The sequence below is a fragment of the Oryx dammah genome, unplaced genomic scaffold (genome assembly GCF_014754425.2).
Source record: "Oryx dammah isolate SB20612 unplaced genomic scaffold, SCBI_Odam_1.1 HiC_scaffold_27, whole genome shotgun sequence".
Taxonomy (NCBI): Eukaryota; Metazoa; Chordata; class Mammalia; order Artiodactyla; family Bovidae; genus Oryx; species Oryx dammah.
In genome coordinates, this window is record NW_024070211.1 from 49,754,792 (window position 1) to 49,777,156 (window position 22,365).

At 39.1% G+C, this 22,365-nt stretch overlaps 2 protein-coding genes and 1 pseudogene across 7 annotated transcripts in view; 1 reads left to right on the top strand and 2 right to left on the bottom strand.

The window, feature by feature from the left end:
- Positions 1-402: 402 nt before the first annotated feature.
- Positions 403-16,479, bottom strand: COQ10B (coenzyme Q10B). Its single transcript, XM_040228876.1, has 5 exons — positions 16,288-16,479; positions 11,003-11,152; positions 7,214-7,406; positions 2,577-2,678; positions 403-572 (listed from the first exon to the last, which is right to left on the bottom strand). The coding sequence occupies exons 1-5, from the start codon at positions 16,407-16,409 to the stop codon at positions 405-407; spliced, it is 735 nt and encodes a 244-aa protein (XP_040084810.1). The 5' UTR covers positions 16,410-16,479; the 3' UTR covers positions 403-404.
- Positions 4,458-4,556, bottom strand: LOC120855279 (annotated as a pseudogene).
- A 52-nt stretch (positions 16,480-16,531) lies between the features above and the next one.
- The window catches only part of SF3B1 (splicing factor 3b subunit 1), a 64,674-nt gene continuing 58,840 nt past the window's right edge, over positions 16,532-22,365 (top strand). For 4 of the 6 annotated variants that reach the window (XR_005719037.1, XR_005719038.1, XR_005719040.1 and 1 more), the window contains exon 1: positions 16,532-16,877. The gene's annotated coding sequence lies outside the window, so the exon portion shown is untranslated. The remainder of the gene's footprint in view (positions 16,878-22,365) is intronic. The other 2 variants (XM_040228873.1, XM_040228875.1) reach the window with 2 other exon arrangements.

The following is a 22,365-nucleotide window of genomic DNA, read 5'->3' on the forward strand; positions in this document are numbered from 1 at the left end:
GGTAATAATTAAAAGGTTTAAATTTACAGTTTCAATTTCTGCTCAAAAGAGTGATATCAGTATTCCAGCAACAGTGATGTCATCCTATTTTTTTTTTTTTTGATGTTTATTTTATTTTATTTTATTTTTTTTTTAATTTATTTATTTATTTTTAATTTTTACTTTACAATTCTGTATGTCATCCTATTATTGTAAATATACTAATATATATACTACTCTGAATTATACTTGATTGAATTCTATATACATGTGGTTCCATATTCCAAGTGCAAATTTTCAACAGTATGGGTTTATAATCAAAGCTGGGTTTGAAAAATGCTTTCTGACTTCTGAAAGCAAATGATGAAAGCACTTCCTAAAAGTGAATAAACTAGATACAAGTAGGTGACCATTTCCTTTTTCCTTTATGTGTGATGAACTTCATGAAGCATCAATTCCCGAGGTATGTTTGTTTCTGGACCATACAGCTTACATGCTCTTCTTTCAAAGGCAGTTACCATCTGCTTTACAACTTCATCGAAAAACAATGTGGCAAGCTGAGAGTGTAGAAGTGAGCGAAATTCAAAAGAAATCTGTAGGAAAATGTTAATAACTATTTTAGAAAGACCTTTCTTTTACTAAATCTCTACTTAGGGTAATGGTATTTGCACAGTCAAACGGGCTAATTGGCCCAATAACTAAGGCAGAGCAATATGGGCCTATATCTAGATGAGATTTTTAACATCGATAAGAGGGAGACTTATTTACTGTAGTAAGCACAACAGTGGCTGCACAACAAACATAAATAAAACAGAGTCAATGAATCTCATTTTATGGCAAAGAGTCTGATTTTATTAAGTTAAAAAAAACTGGAAAAAAAGCTTTGCTAAATGAATATCATATTTATCACTTTAGCTTCTTATTAGTGTGTCCCTTTAAGAGCTACCTTCCTTCCCAAAAAGAAATGGTAGCTCAGTTGGTAAAGAATCCACCTGCAATGAGGGAGACCTGGATTCGATCCCTAGGTTGGGATGATCCCCTGGAGAAGGGAACAGCTACCTACTCTAGTGTTCTTGCCTGGAGAATTCCATGGACAGAGGAGCCTGGCAGGCTACAGTTCGTGGGGTCACAAAGAGTCGGTCACGACTTTCCAAAAGGAAGTAAGGAAGGGAAGTGATCTCTCTTGATAGGTTATTCCCGCAAGTTAATACCAGAAAGCTGAGGTTAATCCACAAACTAGATGGCAAAGGTGCTTCCATCTTAAAGTAGACAAGGATTTAAATTTCATTTATATCCCCTCAAGACTGAATTCAAAGCAACCAGTTTGAGAAATAATGCCTTAAGGATGAAATATCCACTAACTTTCAAAAGTTTTAATTTTTAATTTTAAAACAATTTTGCTTATTAAAAAGTTGCAATAATACCACTAAGATTTCTCATATACCCACCACCCAGATTTCAGGTTTTATATAACCACAGTGCAATTAAAACCAGGAGATTAACAGACAGAGTTAATATTACTAGATAGTAATGCTATTATCTACTCTATAGAGGTTTCATTCAAATTTCCCCAAGTGTTCCATTATTGTCCACTAATTTTTATGAAAAAATTATGAAATGAAAATGAAAACAACCTAAGAGCTGAGACCAGCATACAGTAATTTACTAAAAATTATAACCATATTTTAAAATGTAAGCCTGAGCTGCAAATACAGGAACCAACTCCCAATAGAAGGCCACACAAGTGACTTTAAGTTTGCTATAGCTAAGGTGATATGAACAAGAAAATACCAATACCATAGTGCTTAAATTTAAAAATATATTTTTCCTTTGCATTTTATTTCTGCAATTCATAAGATGCAGATCAATGTACAGATTTCATTTGGTGTTACACTGTTATTAAGCTGGTAGTAGGCAAGACATGTGTCTTATAATCTATGGACTTGCAAAAACTAGAAAATAGAGAAGGCATTCAAGGTTGCAGGAAAGAGAGAAAGAGCAAAGGTCACTGGCATTCTTTCCTTTTCGTTGGCTGTGCCATGCAGCATGAGGGATCTTAGTCCCCAGCCAGGGACTGAACCAGTGTCCCCTGCAGTGGAAGTGTAGAGTCCTAACCACTGGACTGCCAAGGAATTTCCCCTAGCATTCTGTCTTATAAAATTAGTGCCCCAAAAAACAAAAGTCAGTGCTTTTTACTCAGAAATTTGAGATTTAAAAAAGTGTCTTATAGTAATTGTTATGCATAAGTGTGTGTGTGTGCGCGCGTGTGCAAGTGCATGCAAGCACGCTCAGTTGCTCAGTTGTGTCCAACTCTTTCCATCCCCATGGACTGGGGCCCATCAGGCTCCTCTGTCCATGGGATTTTCCATTCAAGAATACTGGAGTAAGTTGCCATTTCCTACCCCAGGGGATCTTCTTGACCCAGGGATTGAACCTGAATCTCTGGCATCTCCTGCATTCTTTACCACTGAGCCACCTGGGAAGCCTAATTGCTATGCATGCGGTTTACTAATTATAGCATCTGGGTTCTAATAAAAATGAATTACTCCTTCTTTACCAACTTTATTTGATATTTGGAACAAATAAGAGAGACTTACTGAAAAATCCAAAGTACAAGTTCTTGGGTAGCCAGGAAGACCTGGGCTAAAACGCCAAACAGTCTCCAAATGATTGAAGAGCTTCCCATCAGTACAGGATGCCTAGAACAAAATGAAACAAAACAAAAAACAGTAAAATACCACTTGGATTGTCCAGAATCTATAATTGAGGATGCTTTAGTTGAAAGTAAATATTTTTATAGATTAGACCACAGGTGACAAAAAGATCTCTTTAGCTTGGTACTAGGAAGAGATCTCTTGCTGACATAAGCCATTTTCCTTTCTCCTGGGATTCCCAAGATTACTACTAGTTCTCTCTTCCACTGCTGCCACCCACTGTGCCACTTCAGAGTTCTCCCCCCACAACAAAATAGGGAGTTACTATCTGGAAGTTTATTTCCAGCTCTGCCACTTATTAGTGATCCTGAACAAGTTAATTCCCTATAATGTATATACTTAACCTGTAAAATTAGCATAATGCCTATTTTTTACCATCACTATGAGATGGCTAAATTTAATACTTGTAAGGAATCTGGCATAGATCCCTAGAACAATTCTGTAATTCTTGCCTGCCCAAAGATCTTCCTTATCAATCACATTTACTCCTCTAACTCACTATTCTTTATCTCTAGGGGCCTCTATGGTTCCAGTTTTCTTGTTAAGTCTAGTCTTGACTCATTGCTTTCTGACCTCTCATTCAGTGCTCGTTATTTCACATACGGATGTACACTGAAACATAATACACAGTGATACTATGTGCAGTGCAATCTGACATGTAACATTCAGATGTTACATGTATCATTCTCTAACATTAAAAAATGCCGGTTGAGACCCATCCAAGAGTTGCCTTCCACAGTGTGAAAAACGGTGGCCAGCACCGCAGTTACTAAGACACTGTCAGAACTGGTTATGACCTTGAATGAAGTTCAACTTCTTTATTTACTATCCTAAGATGCCATCTGGGCCTTATTATACTAGTAGACAACTGACCTCAAGAATATATATGCTATGTTCCCTCAAAAGCAGGCTATTTTAAACTCTTGTTTGAAAGTCTTGGGCTTCCCAGGTGGCTCAGCTGGTAAAGAATCCGCCTGCAATGAGGGAGACCTGGGTTCGATCCCTGAGTTGGGAAGACCCCCTGGAGAAGGCAAAGGCTACCCACTCCAGTATTCTGGCCTAGAGAATTCCACGGACTATACAGTCCATGGGTTCGCAAAGAGTCGGACATGACTAAGCGACTTTACTTTCACTACTATAGAATCATTATAAACTGCACCCATACTAAAAAGCATTTTAAAAGAAATGCTCTATTCACATTTATTAAAAAATTTTTAATTTTTAATATGGAAACCAGTGAAAGTTTTTTATTTAGACACAAAAAACAAGTCATTGAAGTAAAAAAAAATCTTCAAGGCTTCTTGCCTTCTGAGATGGCCCACACTCTGTAAAGTTTCTTCTAAATAAATCTAGTTCGTATTTAAAAAAAAATTTTTTTCTCCAAAGCGTTTGGCTTTATACTTGGTTCAATAATGAACATCTAATTTTTAAAACCATCAAAAATCTATAATAAAATATTATTCCAGTTATCCAATTTTATTTATTTACTTTTGGCTGTGCCTTGTGGCTTGTCGTATCTTTTGTCCCCCAATCAGGGATCAAACCTGTGCTCCCTGCAGTGGAAAAGTGAGGTTTCAACACTGGACCACCAGGGATGACCCATTTTTTTTTTTAACTGGAGGATAATTGCTTTACAGTAATGTGTTGGCTTTTGCCATACAACAATGTGAATGAGCCTTAAGTATACATATATCCTCCCCCTCTGGAACTTCTCCCCAATTCCCCACCCCTCTAGGTGGTCACAGAGTACCACAATGAGCTCCCCAAAATATGGAATGGTTCATGAATTTGCATTCATCCTTGTGCAGGGATCATGCTGATCTTTGTATTGTTCCAATTTTAGTATATTTGCTGCTGAAGCAAGCACTCTATTTACTTTTATTTCTAATATTTTACAACTTTTTCAGTTACCCAACTTTAAGGTAAAGCATTCCATCCTTCTTTACAATCATGTATGAAGCTTATAAGAAATTTAATAGTAAGGGAGAAACAGCTGTTGGGAATAATCACTACAATATAGCACCTTCCTCTGACTATTTTTTTAACAAAATGTGGCAGTGCTGTATTTGTATCAATAATCTAGCCCAAGGACCCACAGATTTTTACTGGTATGTTTTGATAGGGACAATACTGCCAATGGTCTCATTCCTAACAGAGATACTGAACACAGCAAGTGGGCTTCTGGCCATTACAGACTGATGAATCTATATGATTCATGTAGAATCACTGACATGTCAAGTCACAGGCACATTTGGGGCAGCTAATAAAAAATGTCACAGCTTTTGTTGCTTTCTTGGTTCTAATTTTTATTGTATGTCATATATATACATATTAGGTATTAAGATCTAGAACCTGAGCCCAGGGAAAATTAAAAGCTAAACATAGCTGTGTTTTATTCTCAAATATGTCTTTAAATATTAGCACATTAAGTGAGGCAGCTTATTTTAATGCAAAAATAATTTGGGAATCATACACAGTATGAATTTGTGTGTACCTTGGGTCTCCAGAACAACCCTCAAATGCTGCCTAACCTTTAGGTCATGCTAACATGCTAAGTTGCTTCAGTTATGTCCAACTTTTTGCGACCTCACAGACTGTAGCCTGCCAGGCTCCTCTGTCCGTGGGATTCTCTAGGCAAAAATAATGGAGATGGTTGCCATTTCCTCCTCCAGGGGTTCTTCCTGACCCAGGAACTGAACCCCAGTCTCTTATGTCTCCTGCATTGGCAGGTGGGTTCTTTACCACTAGTGCCACCCGGGAAGCCCTTAAATAATAAATTAGCACATTAAGTGAGGCAGCTTATTTTAATGGAAAAATAATTTTGGAATCAGACATACACAGTATAAATTTATGTGGGCTCTTAATTTCTACAAGCCTCCTAAAATTAAGATAATAAGATATAATACATACTATTATAATTTAAAAAGCGTTTCCTGCCTCTTTGGCAGTGCTGAAGGTTACTGAAATTACTATGAACATCTGGATATACAGGAACACAGCAGTGAGAACTTCATAAACAAAAGCCCTCATAACTGAGGATTCAGAGATGAAAAAGAAGATCTCCCATTCCCTTAAGTAGCTCGATTCTGTCAAGCAGAAATCCAAAGGAAGAAAGAAGTTATACTAAAGAGTGGTAAGAGAAATAAATAAAGCACATGCAAAGCCTAGAGGAATCACCGAGGTAGAATAGACTAGCCATATGAAAGGAAAGGGAGAAAGCAGGCTGAGATTTGAAGGATTAACAGGCAAAGAATCAAGTTCATTACAGAGAGAAGAGGGAACAATATGCAAAGGCACAGGGCTGTGGAATAAGTACTATACGGTACATTCATGGAAGTCAGGGAAAGGAATAAAGCCAGGGGGAGAAAATGATACGGTTTTAGAGTTCTTTAGTTAGATGCAGGATATGTTAAGATCGAAGTTATAAGAATCTGAATGGTAAGAGATTGCGGTCAGGGGACTCAATTGTAAGATTTATAGAGATATTCGCTGTTGTCAGACAGACTGTAGAGTCTTGGCTGTGTAACCCTGGGCAAGCTATCTAACTCTTCTAAGGCTCAGCATATTCAACTATAGGATGATGGAGGATAAAAATTTGCATCTCAAAGGTCTGTTGTGAAGATTAAACAATTCAAATAAAGCACTATAGAGCTTAATACACTAGCTATTATAAGACAGGCAGTGCACTACAGTAGGTAAAAACTGCAAAACTATGAGGCAAACAGGTGAGTATGGGGCAGACTTTTAAGTGGAGTTGACGTTTTGACAGTGGGACTAGGGTGGACTCCAATGTCTTAGCTTCACTGGACAGTATATTCTTTCTGGTATGAGAGCTTCATGTTCTCAGTGACTGACAAAGAGGTGGAAAAGGCACTTAGCTCTGGCCAATAACCAAGAAATGATACCAACACTAAATCAAGTGGGCACAAAACACAACTCAAGCTTTGAAAGTCTTTGTTCGCCGCACTCTAGGAAGTCAAAATAAATGGTAATGTAATTCTGGAGTTCTCCTTTTTCATGTGTTGAAGTCTGAGTGCCTCTCCTATGTATGTGCCCTTCTCTGAGAAGGGTAAGATGATTAACACAATGCATGCAACAGCGCCTGGCATGTCAGTACCTGGTACAAGGCAGGATGACTTCAACAATGTTTACATTCTCCACTTTTATATCTTTTCTATCTTTCTTCATCCTCTCACCACTTTCCCTGCCTTAACTTAAAAAAAAAGCACAAGTATCAATATTAAATTAAAACATTTCTCACTTGTGTGGCTCCTAGGGGTCAGCAGTTCTTAACAGAAGGACAAAAGAAAAAGCTTCTCATTTCCATGTCCTAGTTAAATTTCTATTTGGAAAGAATACTACTAATATTGTATAAAATAACACAACTTAAGTGATATAACAGTTTGTTTTTCCCTCCTCCTATTAGTTTAGGGAAATCTTCTTAAGCTATTATACATTAATCCACTTAATATATCACTAGTTGAGGAATATTTAAAAACAACAAAAAACAAAACCATTACCTTCACCAAATGTGGTTTCACCAAGGTTACTACTGATGTATAGCGCTCCAATACAGGTGGAAACCCAATTTCTAATCGTGTTTTGCAGTATCCAGATCTCCTTGATATTATATCTGATTTTTTACACCAAGGAACAAAATGCTTGTAATCCTCCATTCCAGATACTACATCATACATTTCCTGCATAGAATAACTTTAAAAAAAAAAAGGAAAGGTGTTAACTGCACCTATTTATACAGTACAAATACACTTTAAATCAGCGGTCCCCAACCTTCTTGGCATCAGGGGCTAGTTTTATGAAAAGACAATTTTTCCACGGAGTGGGGAAGAGAGGATGGTTTCAGGACGATTCAAGTACGTATCATTTATTGGACACTTTATTGCTATTATTATTATATCAGCTCCACCTCAAATCATCAGGTATTAGACCTCAGAGGTTGGGGACCCCTGCTTTAAACTGAATAAATAATAAAACTTACTGTGTATGAGGCAAGAACTCATTTGGCACACACATTAATATTGCTTTATAATAAACGGCTGATGAATTACGGTACATTCATACTGTGGAACTCATCAGTTATCTAAGAGGATTAAGATCAAATGTACAGTTCACCCTTGAACAACACAGGTTTGCCCTGTGTGGGTCTACTTACATAAGAATTTTTTTGATAAATATAGTACTTGTATTTTTGTTTTACAGATTTTTAAATTAAATGTGGGGGAAAGTTTATGTTCAATTAGAAATCACAGTATGTGGAATCAAATAAACTAAGGTTTGAGTCTTGATTTTATACCAACTGTTTCAGCTTCCCGCCTTTGGATAAATCATTTATCAATTCCTTGTTTTCAAACAGAAATAGCAGTATGCAGATTTTTTTTTTTTTACTGTGTGGGGGTCTGTACTCCCAAACCCCCCATCTTTCAAGGGTCAACCATATACTTTAGAGCAAAGAGGTTTAAAATACATTGCTACATGAAAAAGGCACAAATATCAAGTGTTTAATAATTGAAGAAATACACTATATACTTACAATATTTCTTAGATAATAAAATTGTATATATCTTGTCTGCTTTATATACAATTTTATTATCCATTTGAGAAATGGATATAAGTATATACTGTAATTCCTCAATTTTAAACATTTGGTATTTGCTTTTTCTGAAAATAATTATGTTAACAGACTGTCTGTAATGAAAATATATTTTAAAAGTCCTAAAAGGATATAAATTAAACAATTACCAGTTGTAATTCAGGAAAAAACGAGTAGGATTAAAAACAGACTAACTCTTTAATATATATATTTCTATTTTTTCTTTTGTGTCTTTTTAAAATTCTTTTTTTCTATTTTCTTCTGTTTTTTTTTTCATTCTAGTATATATACTTCTAAATTGTTAAGTGTTTATACAAGTATGCAAACATTTTGTAATTAAGAAAAAAAATCAATTCTATAACACAAAAAAGGGGAATTTCTCACTCTTTATGAGCCAGCCTAACACCCTGCCAACCCAAACTTCACAAAGAATATAAAAAAATCTATAAACCCATATTACCTGTGAGTACTGAAGCAAAACTTCTAGGTTAAAATACCAGCATATATAATCCCAGTAACATATTAAAAAAATAAAACAATCAAATGCAACTCATTTAAGGATGTATGGATGAATCATCCATAGTACATACAATCAACCATACATAGTATGGATGGTTCAGTACTAAGAATTATTACAACCATATTATTTAGCCAAAACAAAATCATTGTATGATTCCCTTCAAAGATAGTAAAATATAAGAAGCATTACTATTAGCATTAGAAAGAAACCAATGATGCCATCATTCCTGTCATTTGACATTGTTTTAAAATGTCAAAGAAATTAAATCAGAGCATGAAATATGGGCACACGGGTGGAAAAGAATAAAGCAAAATTATAAACTGGCAGGTGATATGACTATCAAATCAAAAATGAATCAATCAAGAATTCAGTGAGGTAGCCTGTTAAGAAATATATAAAAATTAATACTGTTTCTATACTAACAAGTAGAAAACAGTTGCATACAAATGCAAAATACCTAGAAATAAATTCCACAAAGACACATCAGGGTTTAAATTAAAAAAAAAAAAACCACACACACACCACACTGTGGATACATATAAAGACCACTGAACAATGAAAACCAAACACGTATTATTCTCGGTTATAAAGAGTCAACACTACTAAAATAGAATTCATCTCAAAATGATGCAGTGAACAACCACATTCTAAATTTCAAAAGCGTATGTTTGGAATATGACAGAATGAGTGTTTATATATATTTAATCTTTATGATCATGAAATGAGGCCCACAGAGGAAAGAGTAAATACACCTACTCTACTCTCCCCATGTTCTCAGACACTTGGAAATAAATGCCAATATAAATCCCATGAAGATGTATGAGACCCGCTAGCCTGGAAGCTACTTGTATAAAAGTAGTCTATTATGTTCAAATATCAATTCTAAAACATAGTAGTTTCATGTGACCCTGACTAAGTTGCTTAACCTCTCAATTTTCTTCATCCATAGTTGAAAAATACCTCTACTGAGTTATTTTAAGGGTTAAAGGAAATAGTTTTGACATAATGCACAATGCTTACTAAGCACTTCATAAATGGTAGCTATTATGTGTTTACATCAAACAATATATGGGGGAAGGTGATCATTAGATAATACCAATTTGTAATAAAAAGAATTTGAGCATGAGAAAGAATAAGGAAACAAGAAAGAATAAATAAATATGGTGGGAAAAATAAGCTTTGGAGTCAAGACACAACATAATTTCTCAGCTTCAGTTTCTTCATCTTTACAATGGGAAAAATACCTAGATCACATGATTATTGTGAGAATTCAATGAAACAATATAGAGCAGCCAGCAGGCCTGTCAAATGACAAGTTCACAGTAAAAAGGAGATTCAAAAGTAAAGCAGACCAATTCACTATTTGATTTTTCATCTTTTTGTTGCCATTTCTGTTTTTAAGACACCATCTGGGGCAAAGATGTCTACCTATCCAAGTATTAAGGCTTGCTTTACATGGTATTCTTGCTGGCCACCAGTAGGCTACAAATTAAACAGCTGTCACATGACTACTTCTTGCCAATAATATCTGAGAGTAAGCACTGTGTGTCACTTCCAGGATCAATATGATTAAGCATCAGGTGTTTCTTTTTAAGAGATCCTGAAGACCAAGGAATCACAAAAGTACCAAGTTGGATGGGGCCTAGGTTCTTGCCTGACTCTGTAAACAGTTTTATTGGAACACAACCATGCCCATTTATTACACATTGTCCATTATTAGTTCTGGGCTACCTTTACCTGTTCAGTAGTTGCAACAAAGACAGTATGGCCCAAAAACCTATTTACCAACTGGCCCTTTACTGAAAAAGTTTGCCAACCTCAGCTCTCGATGGTAGGGGCCTCTTAGCATGTTTATATATACTTACCTATGTATGTGTGTATGAGTATAGGTGAGGGAGCTATACAAACATATTTGGCCCAACATATCAGTAATGATGCCACTATAAAAAAGAACAGTGTACAAAAATGCAGGACATAAACAGTTTATTTTCTTTAAATGTCAAGATTTTAACCTATTCTATATAAAGTTACCATATTCATTCAACCAGTATTTATAAAATAGCAAGGGTGAGAAAATCAGAGCTTGGTCTGTAAGAAACGACTAGAAAAAAAGAAGCACAATATTCTAAAGAACATTGTGAACATGCTCTTTTAATAGATCTATTACTATATACAAACCCTATAATTCTCCTTTCTGAATATTCTTTTCTTTTGTTTATTAATGGTGCAGCAATTCTGAAGAAGGTTCTTGCACGTATCTTCTTAGGAAAAACTGAGGTATGCAGTGGAAGAGTTCTGCTCATCAGTATACCACAGGAAGCTAAATAACTAAAAAGACAGAAATTGCCTGATTGAGTAACATTGACAATTAAGAGCAAACAAAGTAGAGACCGTTAAGTAACAATCATACTTCAGATGTTTGCAACCTTAGAATATTTCCAAAAAAATTACACATGCAAAAAATAAACTTCTTGAGCACCATAAAGAAAACTAAAAATACCAGCTTACAGTTAGGGTTAGAGCCTTCAGACACAAAAGGTATCTCTCAGAGCTGGCTTTTAGTCTGCAGTCATGTGTTAACAACATATTCCTGCCCTAGGATGGGAGAATATTCATTGTCCAATTTTTAACTCATCTACCCACCTTGTTTCCCAGCTGCATCCACAGGGGTTTCCTTAATTCTACTCTATGACATCTGAAATTAGGTCCCTGTCTCCACTGTATATGTGGCGGGCCTGTCAGACCTATTGCTCAATTATCTTTTACCTTCCAATCTCCATTTCCATGTGTATATATAAAAACATGTCAAGGTATTAGAATGTTAACTGTTTAGGGTACTTCATAATACAGATGCCTGATATTCTCTTGTTCACCTATATGTTTTTAGCCTTTACACCAGTAAGATTATTTCATAACTATTATACACTACTATTTGTGCATTAGTTCACGTATTTATTGAGCTGCTATTCTGTGCCAGGCACTAGGGACATAATGGTGAATAAAACAAATATAAAGATTACATTCTAGTTGAGGATTAAATAAGCCACTAAAATAGAAATGGCTGTGGGGACATGTAATTAGGACCTCCTTTAGATAGGGTGATCCAGGAAGTCCTCCGAGGCTGTATTTCAGCTGAGGCATAATGGATAAGGAGGAGTTATTCCAGCTGAGCTATTTCAAATCCTAAAAGATGATCCTGTTAAAGTGCCGCATTCAATATGCCAGCAAATTTGGGAAACTCAGTAGTGGCCACAGGACTGGAAAAGGTCAGTTTTCATCCCAATTCTAAAGAAGGGAAATGTCAAAGAACATTCAAACTACTGCACAGTTGCACTCATTTCACATGCTAGCAAAGAAATGCTCAAAATCCTTCAAGCTAGGCTTCAATAGTATGTGAATTGAGAACTTCTGGATGTATAAGCTGGATTTAGAAAAGGCAGAAGAAAAGAGATCAAACTGCCAACATCTGGTGGATCATAGAAAAAGCTAGAGAATTCCAGAAAAACATCTGCTTCATTGACTATGCTAAAACCTTTGGCTGTGCAGGTTAACAACAAAGTGTGGAAAATTCTTAAAGAGATGGGAATACCTGACCACCTTATCTGCCTCCTGAGAAATCTATATGCCGAGAAGCAATAGTTAGAACCAGACATGGAACAATAGACTGGTTCCAAATTGGGAAACTAGTATGTCAAGGCTGTATATTGTCACCTTGCTTATTTAACTTATATGCAGAGTACATCATGCATAATGCTGGGCTGGATGCAGCATAAGCTGGAATCAAGATTGTTGGGAGAAGTGTCAATAACGTCAGATATGCAGATGATACCACCCTTATGGCAGAAAGCAAAGAGGAACTAAAGAGCCTCTTGATGAAGGTAAAAGAGGAGAGTGAAAACGCTGGCTTAAAGCTCAACATTCAGAAAACTAAGATTATGGCATCTGGTCCCATCACTTCATGGCAAATAGATGGGAAGCAATGGAAACAGTGCCAGACTTTATTTTCTTGGGCTTAAAAATCACTGTGGGTGGTGACTGCAACCATGAAATTAAAAGACGCTTGCTCCTTGGAAGAAAAACTATGACAAACCTAGACAGCGTATTAAAAAGCAGACATTACTTTGCCTACAAAGGTATGTATAGTCAAAGCTATGGTTTTTGTAGTCATGTACAGATGTAAGAGGTGGAAAATAAAAAAAAGCTGAGCACCGAAGAACTGATGCTTTCGAACTGTGGTACTTTAGAAGACTCTTGAAAGTACGTTGGATTGCAAGGAAATCAAACCAGTCAATACTAAAGGAAATCAACCCTGAATATTCATCAGAAGGACTGATGCTGAAGCTGAAGCTTCAATACTTTGGCCACCTGATGTGAAGAGCCAACTCACTGGAAAAAATCCCGATGCTGGGAAAAATTGAAGGCAGGAAGAGAAGAGGATGATAGAGAATGACATGGTTGGATGGCATCACTGACTCAATGGACATGAGTTTGAGCAAACTCTGGGACATGGTAAAGGACAGGGAACCCTGGCATGCTGCAGCACATGGGGTTGCAAAGAGTCAGACACCACTGAGCAACTGAACAACAACTACAGCCATGTAAAGGGTGAAACAGGTATGTATGTACATAATGTGTGTGTACACATATATAAGATCATCTCTCTCATACACACATATGTGTGTGTCTGTACATGGGAGGAGGAGAGGTAGATACAGACCACTCCAAGTACTAGGCAAAGAGCCTGGCAGCATCCAGACTCTCAAAAAGATTAACAGTGAAGCAGAAGTATAGCAAGCCAGGGCGAAAGCACGATGAAATAATGTTAGCGAGAGAGGCTGCAGCTGGATCATGCTGGGGACTACTGGTCAGTATAAAGCAATTTGGTATTTATTCTCAATGAGATGCTCTTAAAGTGTTCCACCTAAGAGAATAATATTTCATTAAATCAAGTCTTCAAGTTATTTTTTTAACAGAGAAAGGAGTGGCCTGGTGAAATCTCATGTTATATATAAAATTTGATTCATATAAAATATGATTTACGTATAAATAAAACTTCTTTAAGGACACTGACATCCCATAGTGTGGCTGGAAGAGAAAATTGAGTTAAAGAATGATTGAAGAAACTGGGGCTATTCAGCAAGAAGATCAGGGATGGACTGTAAGGAGATCAAACCAGTCAATCCTAAAGGAAATAAACCCTGAATATTCACTGGAAGGACTGATGCTAAAGCTGAAACTCCAATGCTTTGGCCACCTGATGTGAAGAGCCCGACTTATCAGAAAAGACCCTGATGCTGGGAAGGATTGATGGCGAAAAGAGAAGAGGACAGCAGAGGATGAGATGGTTAGATAGTATCACTGACTCAATGGACATGAGTTTGAGCAAACTCCAGGAGACGGTGGAGGACAGAGCCTGGCATGCTACAGTTCATGAGGTTGCAAAGAGTTGGGCATGCCTTAGACACAGAACAGCAATAACTAGTGCAAAAAAGAACAGAATGAGAGAGAAGGCAATAGTGAACTAGAGATGGAAGTAAGATGTAACAGGTGCTATGTGGGTGGAGGAAAAATGACCAAGTGACAGTCCATGGGGGTCACAAACAGTCCGACAGGACTGAGCACAATAGGAGTTTTCTGATCAGTTTGCATATTACGGTTACAATGCCCTGGACAACACATCCATCTTCATACTTTATCAAGAATAGTATGTCTTCAACTACAATATAAGAACCTTACAGTCATACACATATTTAAACAATAGAATGAAAACGGAATAAAAGGAGGACAGTTTTTGGTCACTAAACTTCCAGTACTACATCCTAAATACTGTATTATAATAAAGGCCAGAATCAGCCTTGCAATGAACTCATAAATTATCTCCCTTTTCATTATCATGAACAGTAAATATTTAGACTGAAATTTAAACCTTAATTTGATCACTAAAGCAATTTTTTTCTCAAAAGTAACAGCCAGCATTTTATAAGAGCAATACAAGCAGTAAAGTATGATACAGTGTTTTGCTTGGAACTTTTTAAAGCTATTTCCTAAAGCAAGAGTAAAGGATGTGAAATGATTTTATTTCAATTTCGAGCAAAAAATGTCTAAAAGGATTTAGAGTTGATTGGGTTGTTATTTTAAAAAATTCATCGACTCTAAATGTCCTGGAAGGAGCTCAACCAGATTTGTGCTTTCTCCCTCCATCCCGTACAGATTACAACTGAATTAATTTTAAAAGTTAACTTTAATTTTCGAGCAGAATTTATTGAAGTGTCATTAATAAAAGGAAGCTGGTGGAAATATGGAAAATTTCATGTCTCCTCTTCCATTAAGTGAAAGTGAAGTCACTCAGTCTTGTCGGACTCTTTGCGACCACATGGACTATAGCCTACTAGGCTCTCCATCCATGGGGTTTTCCAGGCAAGAGTAATGGAGTGGCTTGCCATTTCGTTCTCCAGGGGATCTTCCCAATCCAGGGACTGAACCCAGATCTCCCGCATTGCAGGCAGACGCTTTACCGTCTGAGACACCAGGGAAGCCCTCTTCCATTACCTACCAAAAAAGAACCAACCTGGAAAATCGAAGCCAGACTCTGACTCAAGGTTACAGGACTGCTAAATTACAATGGCAGTAAAAAAAAAAATCCAAGTCCCCTACTTCGGCTTCGGTTTAGTTTAGCTAGCACTAAAGTAGAAGGCAACGGCAACCCACTCCAGTACTCTTGCCTGGAAAATCCCGTGGATGGAGGAGCCTGGTGGACTGCAGTCCTTGGGTTCCCTAAGAGTCAGACTCGACTGAGCGACTTCACTTTCACTTTTCACTTTCATGCATTGGAGAAGGAAATGGCAACCCACTCCAGTGTTCTTGCCTGGAGAATCTCAGGGACGAGGGAGCCTGGTGGACTGCCGTCTATGGGGTCGCACAGAGTTGGACACGACTGAAGCGACTTAGCAGCAGCACTAAAGTGGGGACGGGGATGGGCAAAGACCGCTACCAGAAAACGGGGAAAGCACCTGTGGCCACTGGACACTCTGGAGGAACAAAAGGGGACTCACTGACAGGCCACAAATTCCCACATCCATCAGCCCCAACTCCTGCGCCGCAGTTATAACTTCCGGAGAACAGCAGCAGTAGGCCGTAGGGGAGGAGACCGGAAGAACCCAAAGGCACCCCCACCCCACCCCGCATCAAGTGGCTTTATCAGCTGCTTCCAAGTCGCTGAGCGAAATGATTCACCGCCTTTCACAAGGGCTGGGAACGACAAACAAGACGGGGCGGCCTGAACAGGCTGGCGACCCTCCGGCCAAGGGAGCGGAGAGAGAGGGCCTGAGTCCGTCACTTGCCGAAGGCAGGAGTAGGCCCTTTGTCTACATAGACGCGGAAACGCATCCGATCCGCCTGCCTCACCGCAAATGTCCCGGGTCCCCTTGCTCAACAGGCGGTGCGGCGCCCCCATTGTTCATTACCTGACGTTCCTCGCAGGCACCTGCGCTGGAGCCGGGGCTCTGGCGGCTGCCACCGACTTCGGACGGCATCCCGAAACCACCTTTTTCAAGGCTCTTTGACCTATCCGAGCTGCCATGATCATCTTACTGAAGCCGGTCTCCAGTAAACCCGGACCAGGCCCACGGCACCGCCCTCCTCCGGCGGCCCGGGCCACGCGGCGTCGCCGCCCTCCAGCCAATCAGCGGGCCCCCTGAGCGGTCAGACACGCCCCATTTTCCTCTTTCCTATTGCGCAAAGCTTACGCACACTCCTACTGCCACAGAGCGCACTGTAAACGGGCTACGTCATCCTGACGGCCAATCAGAGGGACCGCAGAGCCGCGTGGACGAATACCTCTAGGCCGGCGGGTGTTCAGTTCCCGCCGCGCTCTGACGTAAGAATTACCGTGACCGCTCACCCCTGCTGCCGCTGAGGAACTGTTCCTCGGATTCACCAACCGCCGTGGTTCTCTAGAGGCTGCTTCCGGTCGCGAGGCCAGCCACGTGAGCCCAGCGCAGGGGCGGGAGGAAGCCCGAGGTTCTGAGTATTGATTATGTAACTGTACGAATCGGTGAGTGCTGGGCTGAAACTGCGACCCCTGCCAGCTGTGAAATATGGCGTCTGTCTTGCTGTTAATGAATGTACCTGATGTCCTTACTCCGTGAGGTTGTTATGAGGGCAATATAAGGTTATGGCCTTAGAGAAGAGACTCGGTTCTGTTTGCCTTCTTTCTGTGTGGCCAACATTTTACCTGGTGTTCATGTATGGTTTGGGTTTCTCTCAGCCCAAATTTTGCTTCCATTCGGACTTTGCTTCCATTCACCCATTTCAGGAATCATTCATCAAGTCCTGACATTTGTTCTCGCTTTGTTTGTTCTTAGGTCCTTAAGTAACTTTTATATGCCATAGTTTCTTGTAAACTGTAAAGTGAGGATAGCCATAATGTCAATACTTAACTGCACACGGTTTTGAGAAATTGTAGCTGACTAAATGAAATAAACAAATAGTTATTGAGCACTCTCCGCTGTTTTAGGTGCTGGATAAATGAACAAAAGTCTACTATCATAGAGCTTCTAATCTAGAGTAGGGGAAATAAATTTTCATTCAATTAATACAGTGTCAGATAATCATATGCTGGAGGAAAAAGTATGAAAAGCAGATAGAGAAGCAAAAGTGGGGTGCTGTCTTATATAAGGTGGTCAGGTGGGCCTCTGAGAAGGTGATAATGAACAGGCTAAATGAAGTTAGCAGGTGAACTATGTGAATATTTGGGAAGGGAACAGCAAGTGCAAAGGCCTCAGGCACAAACAGTCTTGCCTGTTTTATGAGAAGCAAGGGCTTTGTCTTACAGTCAATGAGGGTGAGAGTGGTAGGAAATGAGGTCAGAGGTAGTGAGGGCTTTTTCATAGTATCTGGGAGGCCATGGTGCCATCTTTGGATTTTATTCTAAGTATAAAGGGACGTCATTTGAGATGACTTGATCTGATTTACATTAACATAAATATTCCAGCTTTTGTGTATCTGTATGATTATTATTTTCTACTCTTGCTTTGTTCATTGCAACTGTTGTTCAGTCGCTCAGTTGTGTCTGACTCTGCGGACATCATGGACTGCAGCACACCAGGCTTTCATGTCCTTCACCATCTCCTGGAGCTTGATCAGAGTCATGTCCATTGAGTCAGTGATGCCATCCAACCATCTCATCCTCTGTCAGCCCCTTTTCCTCCTGCCTTCAATCTTTCCCAGCATCAGGGTCTTTTCTAATGAGTTGGCTCTTCACATCAGGATGTCAAAGTATTGGAGTTTCAGCTTCAGCATCACTCCCTCCAATGAATATTCAAGGTTGATTTCCTTTAGGATTGACTAGTTTGATCTTGCAGTGCAAGGGACTCTCAAGAGTCTTCTCCAATACACAGTTCAAAAGCAGCAATTCTTCGGCACTCAGCCTCTTTATGGTCCAACCCTCACACCCATATATGACTTCTGGAAAAACTATAGCTTTGACTAGACAGGCCTTTGTTGGCAAAGTAATGTCTCTGCTTTTTAATATGCTAAGTTGGTCGTAACTTTTCTTCCAAGGAGCAAGTATCTTTTAATGTCATGACTGTAGTCATCATCTGCAGTGATTTTTGAGCCCAGGAAAATAAATTCTGTCACTATTTGCAGTGCTTTCCCATCTATTTGCCAAGGAGTAATGGGACTGGATGCCATGATCTTAGTTTTCTTAATGTTGAGTTTTAAACCAGCTTTTTCACTCTCTACTTTGACTTTCATCAAGAGAAACTCTTTAGTTCCTCTTTGCTTTTTGCTGTAAGTGTGGTGTCATCTGCATTGCTGATGTTACTGATATTTCTCCCAGCAATCTTGATTCCAGCTTATGCTGCATCTAGCTCAACATTTTGCATGATGTACTCTGCCTGTAAGTTAAATAAGCAGGGTGACAATAGACATACTCCTTTCCCAATTTGGAACCAGTCTGTTGTACCATGTCCGGTTCTAACTATTGCTTCTTAACCTGCATACAGGTTTCTCAGGAGGCAGATAAGGTGGTCAGGTACTTTAATCTCTTTAAGAATTTTCCACACTTTGTTGTAATCTGCACAAAAGCTTTATTGTAGTCAGTGAAGCAGAAGGTAGATATTTTTCTGGAATTCTCTAGCTTTTTCTATGACCCACCAGATGTTGGCAATTTGATCTCTGGTTCCTCTGCCTTTTCTAAGTCCAACTTGAACATCTGGGAGTTCTCGGTTCACATACTGTTGAAGCCTAGCTTGGAGAATTTTGAGCATTACTTTGTTAGCATGTTAAATGAGTGCAATTGTGCAGTAGTTTGAACATTCTTTGGCATTGCCTTTCTTTGGGATTAGAATGAAAACTGACCTTTTCTAGTCCGGTGGCGACTGCTGAGTTTTCCAAATTTGCTGGCATATTGAGTGCAGCACTTTAACAGGATCATCTTAAAAGATGATTTGAAATAGCTCAACTGGAATTCCATCACCTCTGCTATTTTTGTTCGTAGTGGTGTTTCCTAAGGCCCATTTGACTGCAAACTCCAGGATGTCTGGCTCTAAGTGAGTGATCACACCATTGTGATTATCTGAGTCATTAATATCTTTTTTGTATAATTCTTCTGTGTATTCTTGCACCCTCTTCTTAATATCTTCTGCTTCTATTAGGTCTATACCATTTCTGTCCTTTATTGTACCCATCTTTACATGAAATATTCCCTTGGTATCTCTAATTTTCTTGAAGAGATCTTGTCTTTTGCATTCTGTTGTTTTCCTCTATTTCTTTGCATTGATCACTTTAGTAGGAAGGCTTTCTTATCTCTCCTTGCTATTCTTTGGAACTCTGCATTCAGATGGGAGTATCTTTCTTTTTCTCCTTTGCCTTTCACTTCTCGTCTTTTCTCAGCTATTTGTTAAGGCCTCTTCAGACAACCATTTTGCCTTTCTTTTTTGGGGGGATTGTCTTGATCCCTGCCTCCTGTACAATGTCACGAACCTCTGTTCATAATTCTTCAGGCACTCTATCAGATCTAATCCCTTGAATCTGTTTGTCACTTCCACTGTATAATTGTACGAGATTTGATGTAGGTCATACCTGAATGGCCTAGTGGTTTTCCCCACTTTCTTCAATTAAAGTCTGACATTGGTGATTAGGAGTTCATGATCTGAACCACAGTCAGCTCCCAGTCTTTTTTTTTTCTGGCTGTATAGAGTGTCTCCATCTTCGACTGTAAGAATATAATCAATCTGATTTCAGTATTGACCATCTGGTGATGTCCATATGTAGTCTCTTGTGTTGTTGGAAGAGGGTGTTTGCTATGACCAGTGCGTTCTCTTACAAAACTCTATTAGCCTTTGCCCTGCTCCAACGTCAAACTCGCCTGTTACTCCAGGTATTTTTTGACTTTCTGTTTTTGCATTCCAGTCCCCTCTGATGAAAAGGACATGTTTTTTTGGTGTTAGTTCTAGAAAGTCTTGTAGGTCCTTCGTGGCAGTTACCCCTTATTAGATGCTTTGTGGTGTGAGTTCAAATCCCCAGCTACAGAGTATGTCAAGCAGTTTTCAGTTCAACACAGAATGTAATTGTTGACTGAGGTGGTTCTATTGCTGCATTCTACAAAATTGTTCACTAGTCTGTGTGCATGTGCTAAGTCGTTTGTCATATCCAGTTCTGTGAACCTGTGGGCCATGGCCCACCAGCTTCCTGTATGGGATTCTCCAGGCAAGAATATACTAGAATAGATTGCTGTGCCCTCCTCTAGGGGATCTTACTGACCCGAGGATCAAATCCACATCTCTTACATTTCCTACATTTGTAGGTGGGTTCTTTACCACTGGAGCTACCTCAGAAGCCCATTGTTAACTGAAGTGAAAGTGAAGTCATTCAGTAGTGTCTGACTCTTGGCGACCCTGTGGACTGTAGCCTACCAGGCTCTTCTGTCCATGGGATTCGTGAGTTGCTATTTCCTTCTCCAGGGGATCTTCCTAAATGGCCTATTAAATGTATTTTTCAACATAATACATAATTTACTTATGAACTTAATAGAAGGGTTTCTTTTGTTAAATTCACCAAACATTTTCTCATAGAACTCTTCTCAGACATAAGAAAATATCTACTAAATTGGCTCATTCAATTGAATCGTTCTTCCTGCACTTCCCCGAAGATTTTGTTTAAGGCAAATAAAGGAATCTTTGTGACAGTTGACAGTGTATGGTACTCACCTGACTTCTTAGTGAAGGATATAGTTATATGTCAGAAGCTTAAAGGTGATAAGAAACTCTAGCTCAGTTTTAGTAGATGATGGTGCTTCCATATATTGTAGGCAAAAAAAATCTGTTTCAACAATAGGAAAAGATCTGTAGTATATTAAAGCTCAGCAGAGATCGGTGGAAAGCAGTAATTCAGAATTCAAACCAACTATGCTGCAAAAAATATATCTGATACACTACCACCTATTAAATGTTATCGCCAAGCCAACTTTTTCCCTCTCCTCTTTCACTTTCATCAAGAGGCTTTTTAGTTCATGGGAAATAGATGGGGAAACAGTAGAAACAGTGTCAGACTTTGTTTTGGGGGGCTCCAAAATCACTGCAGATGGTGACTGCAGCCATTAAGTTAAAAGACACTTACTCCTTAGAAGAAAAGTCATGACCAACCTAGACAGTATATTCAAAAACAGAGACATTACTTTGCCAACAAAGGTCCATCAAGTCAAGGCTATGGATTTTCCAGTGGTCATGTATGGATGTGAGAGTTGGACTGTGAAGAAAGCTGAGTGCCGAAGAATTCATGCTTTTGAACTGTGGTGTTGAAGAAGACTCTTGAGAGTCCCTTGAAGTGCAAGGAGATCCAGCCAGTCCATTCTAAAGGAGATCAGCCCTGGGATTTCTTTGGAAGGAATGATGCTAAAGCTGAAACTCCAGTACTTTGGCCACTTCATGCGAAGAGTTGACTCATTGGAAAAGACTTTGATGCTGGGAGGGATTGGGAGCAGGAGGAGAAGGGGATGACAGAGGATGAGATGACTGGATGGCATCACTGACTCGATGGACATGAGTTTGAGTGAACTCTGGGAGATGGTGATGGGCAGGGAGGCCTGGCATGCTGCAATTCATGGGGTCACAAGGAGTCAGACATGACTGAGCGACTGAACTGACTGACTGACTGAAAATAATTGAAGCTGAATCTGGGCAAGCTTGTGGATATGCCAGTTTAAATGAGAGATAGAAGAACATGTTAAATGACACCCTGCTGCTGCTGCTGCTGCTAAGTCGCTTCAGTCATGTCTGACCCTGTGCAACCCCATAGACGGCAGCCCACCAGGCTCCCCCATCCCTGAGATTCTCTAGGCAAGAATACTGGAGTGGGTTGCCATTTCCTTCTCTGATGCATGAAAGTGAAAAGTGAAAGTGACACCCTACAATCTGCCAAATATGGAATATGGGAAATTCTGTAGGACAAATGACCCAATTTCTTCAACAAATAAATATCAAATTAGGAAGATTGGGGGTAGGGGGGTTCTTGTAGATTTATAAGATGTAAGAGGCATT

What these genes read in the sequence shown, in the direction of transcription:
- COQ10B (XM_040228876.1), bottom strand. Translation starts at nt 16,409, where the DNA reads ATGATCATGGCAGCTCGGATAGGTCAAAGAGCCTTGAAAAAGGTGGTT. An exon ending in TGAAACCACATTTGGTGAAG is followed by an intron (nt 2,679 to 7,213) that starts GTAATGGTTTTG and finishes ATTTTGTTCTAG; the next exon opens with GCATCCTGTACTGATGGGAA. An exon ending in CTTGTACTTTGGATTTTTCA is followed by an intron (nt 573 to 2,576) that starts GTAAGTCTCTCT and finishes ATTTTCCTACAG; the next exon opens with ATTTCTTTTGAATTTCGCTC.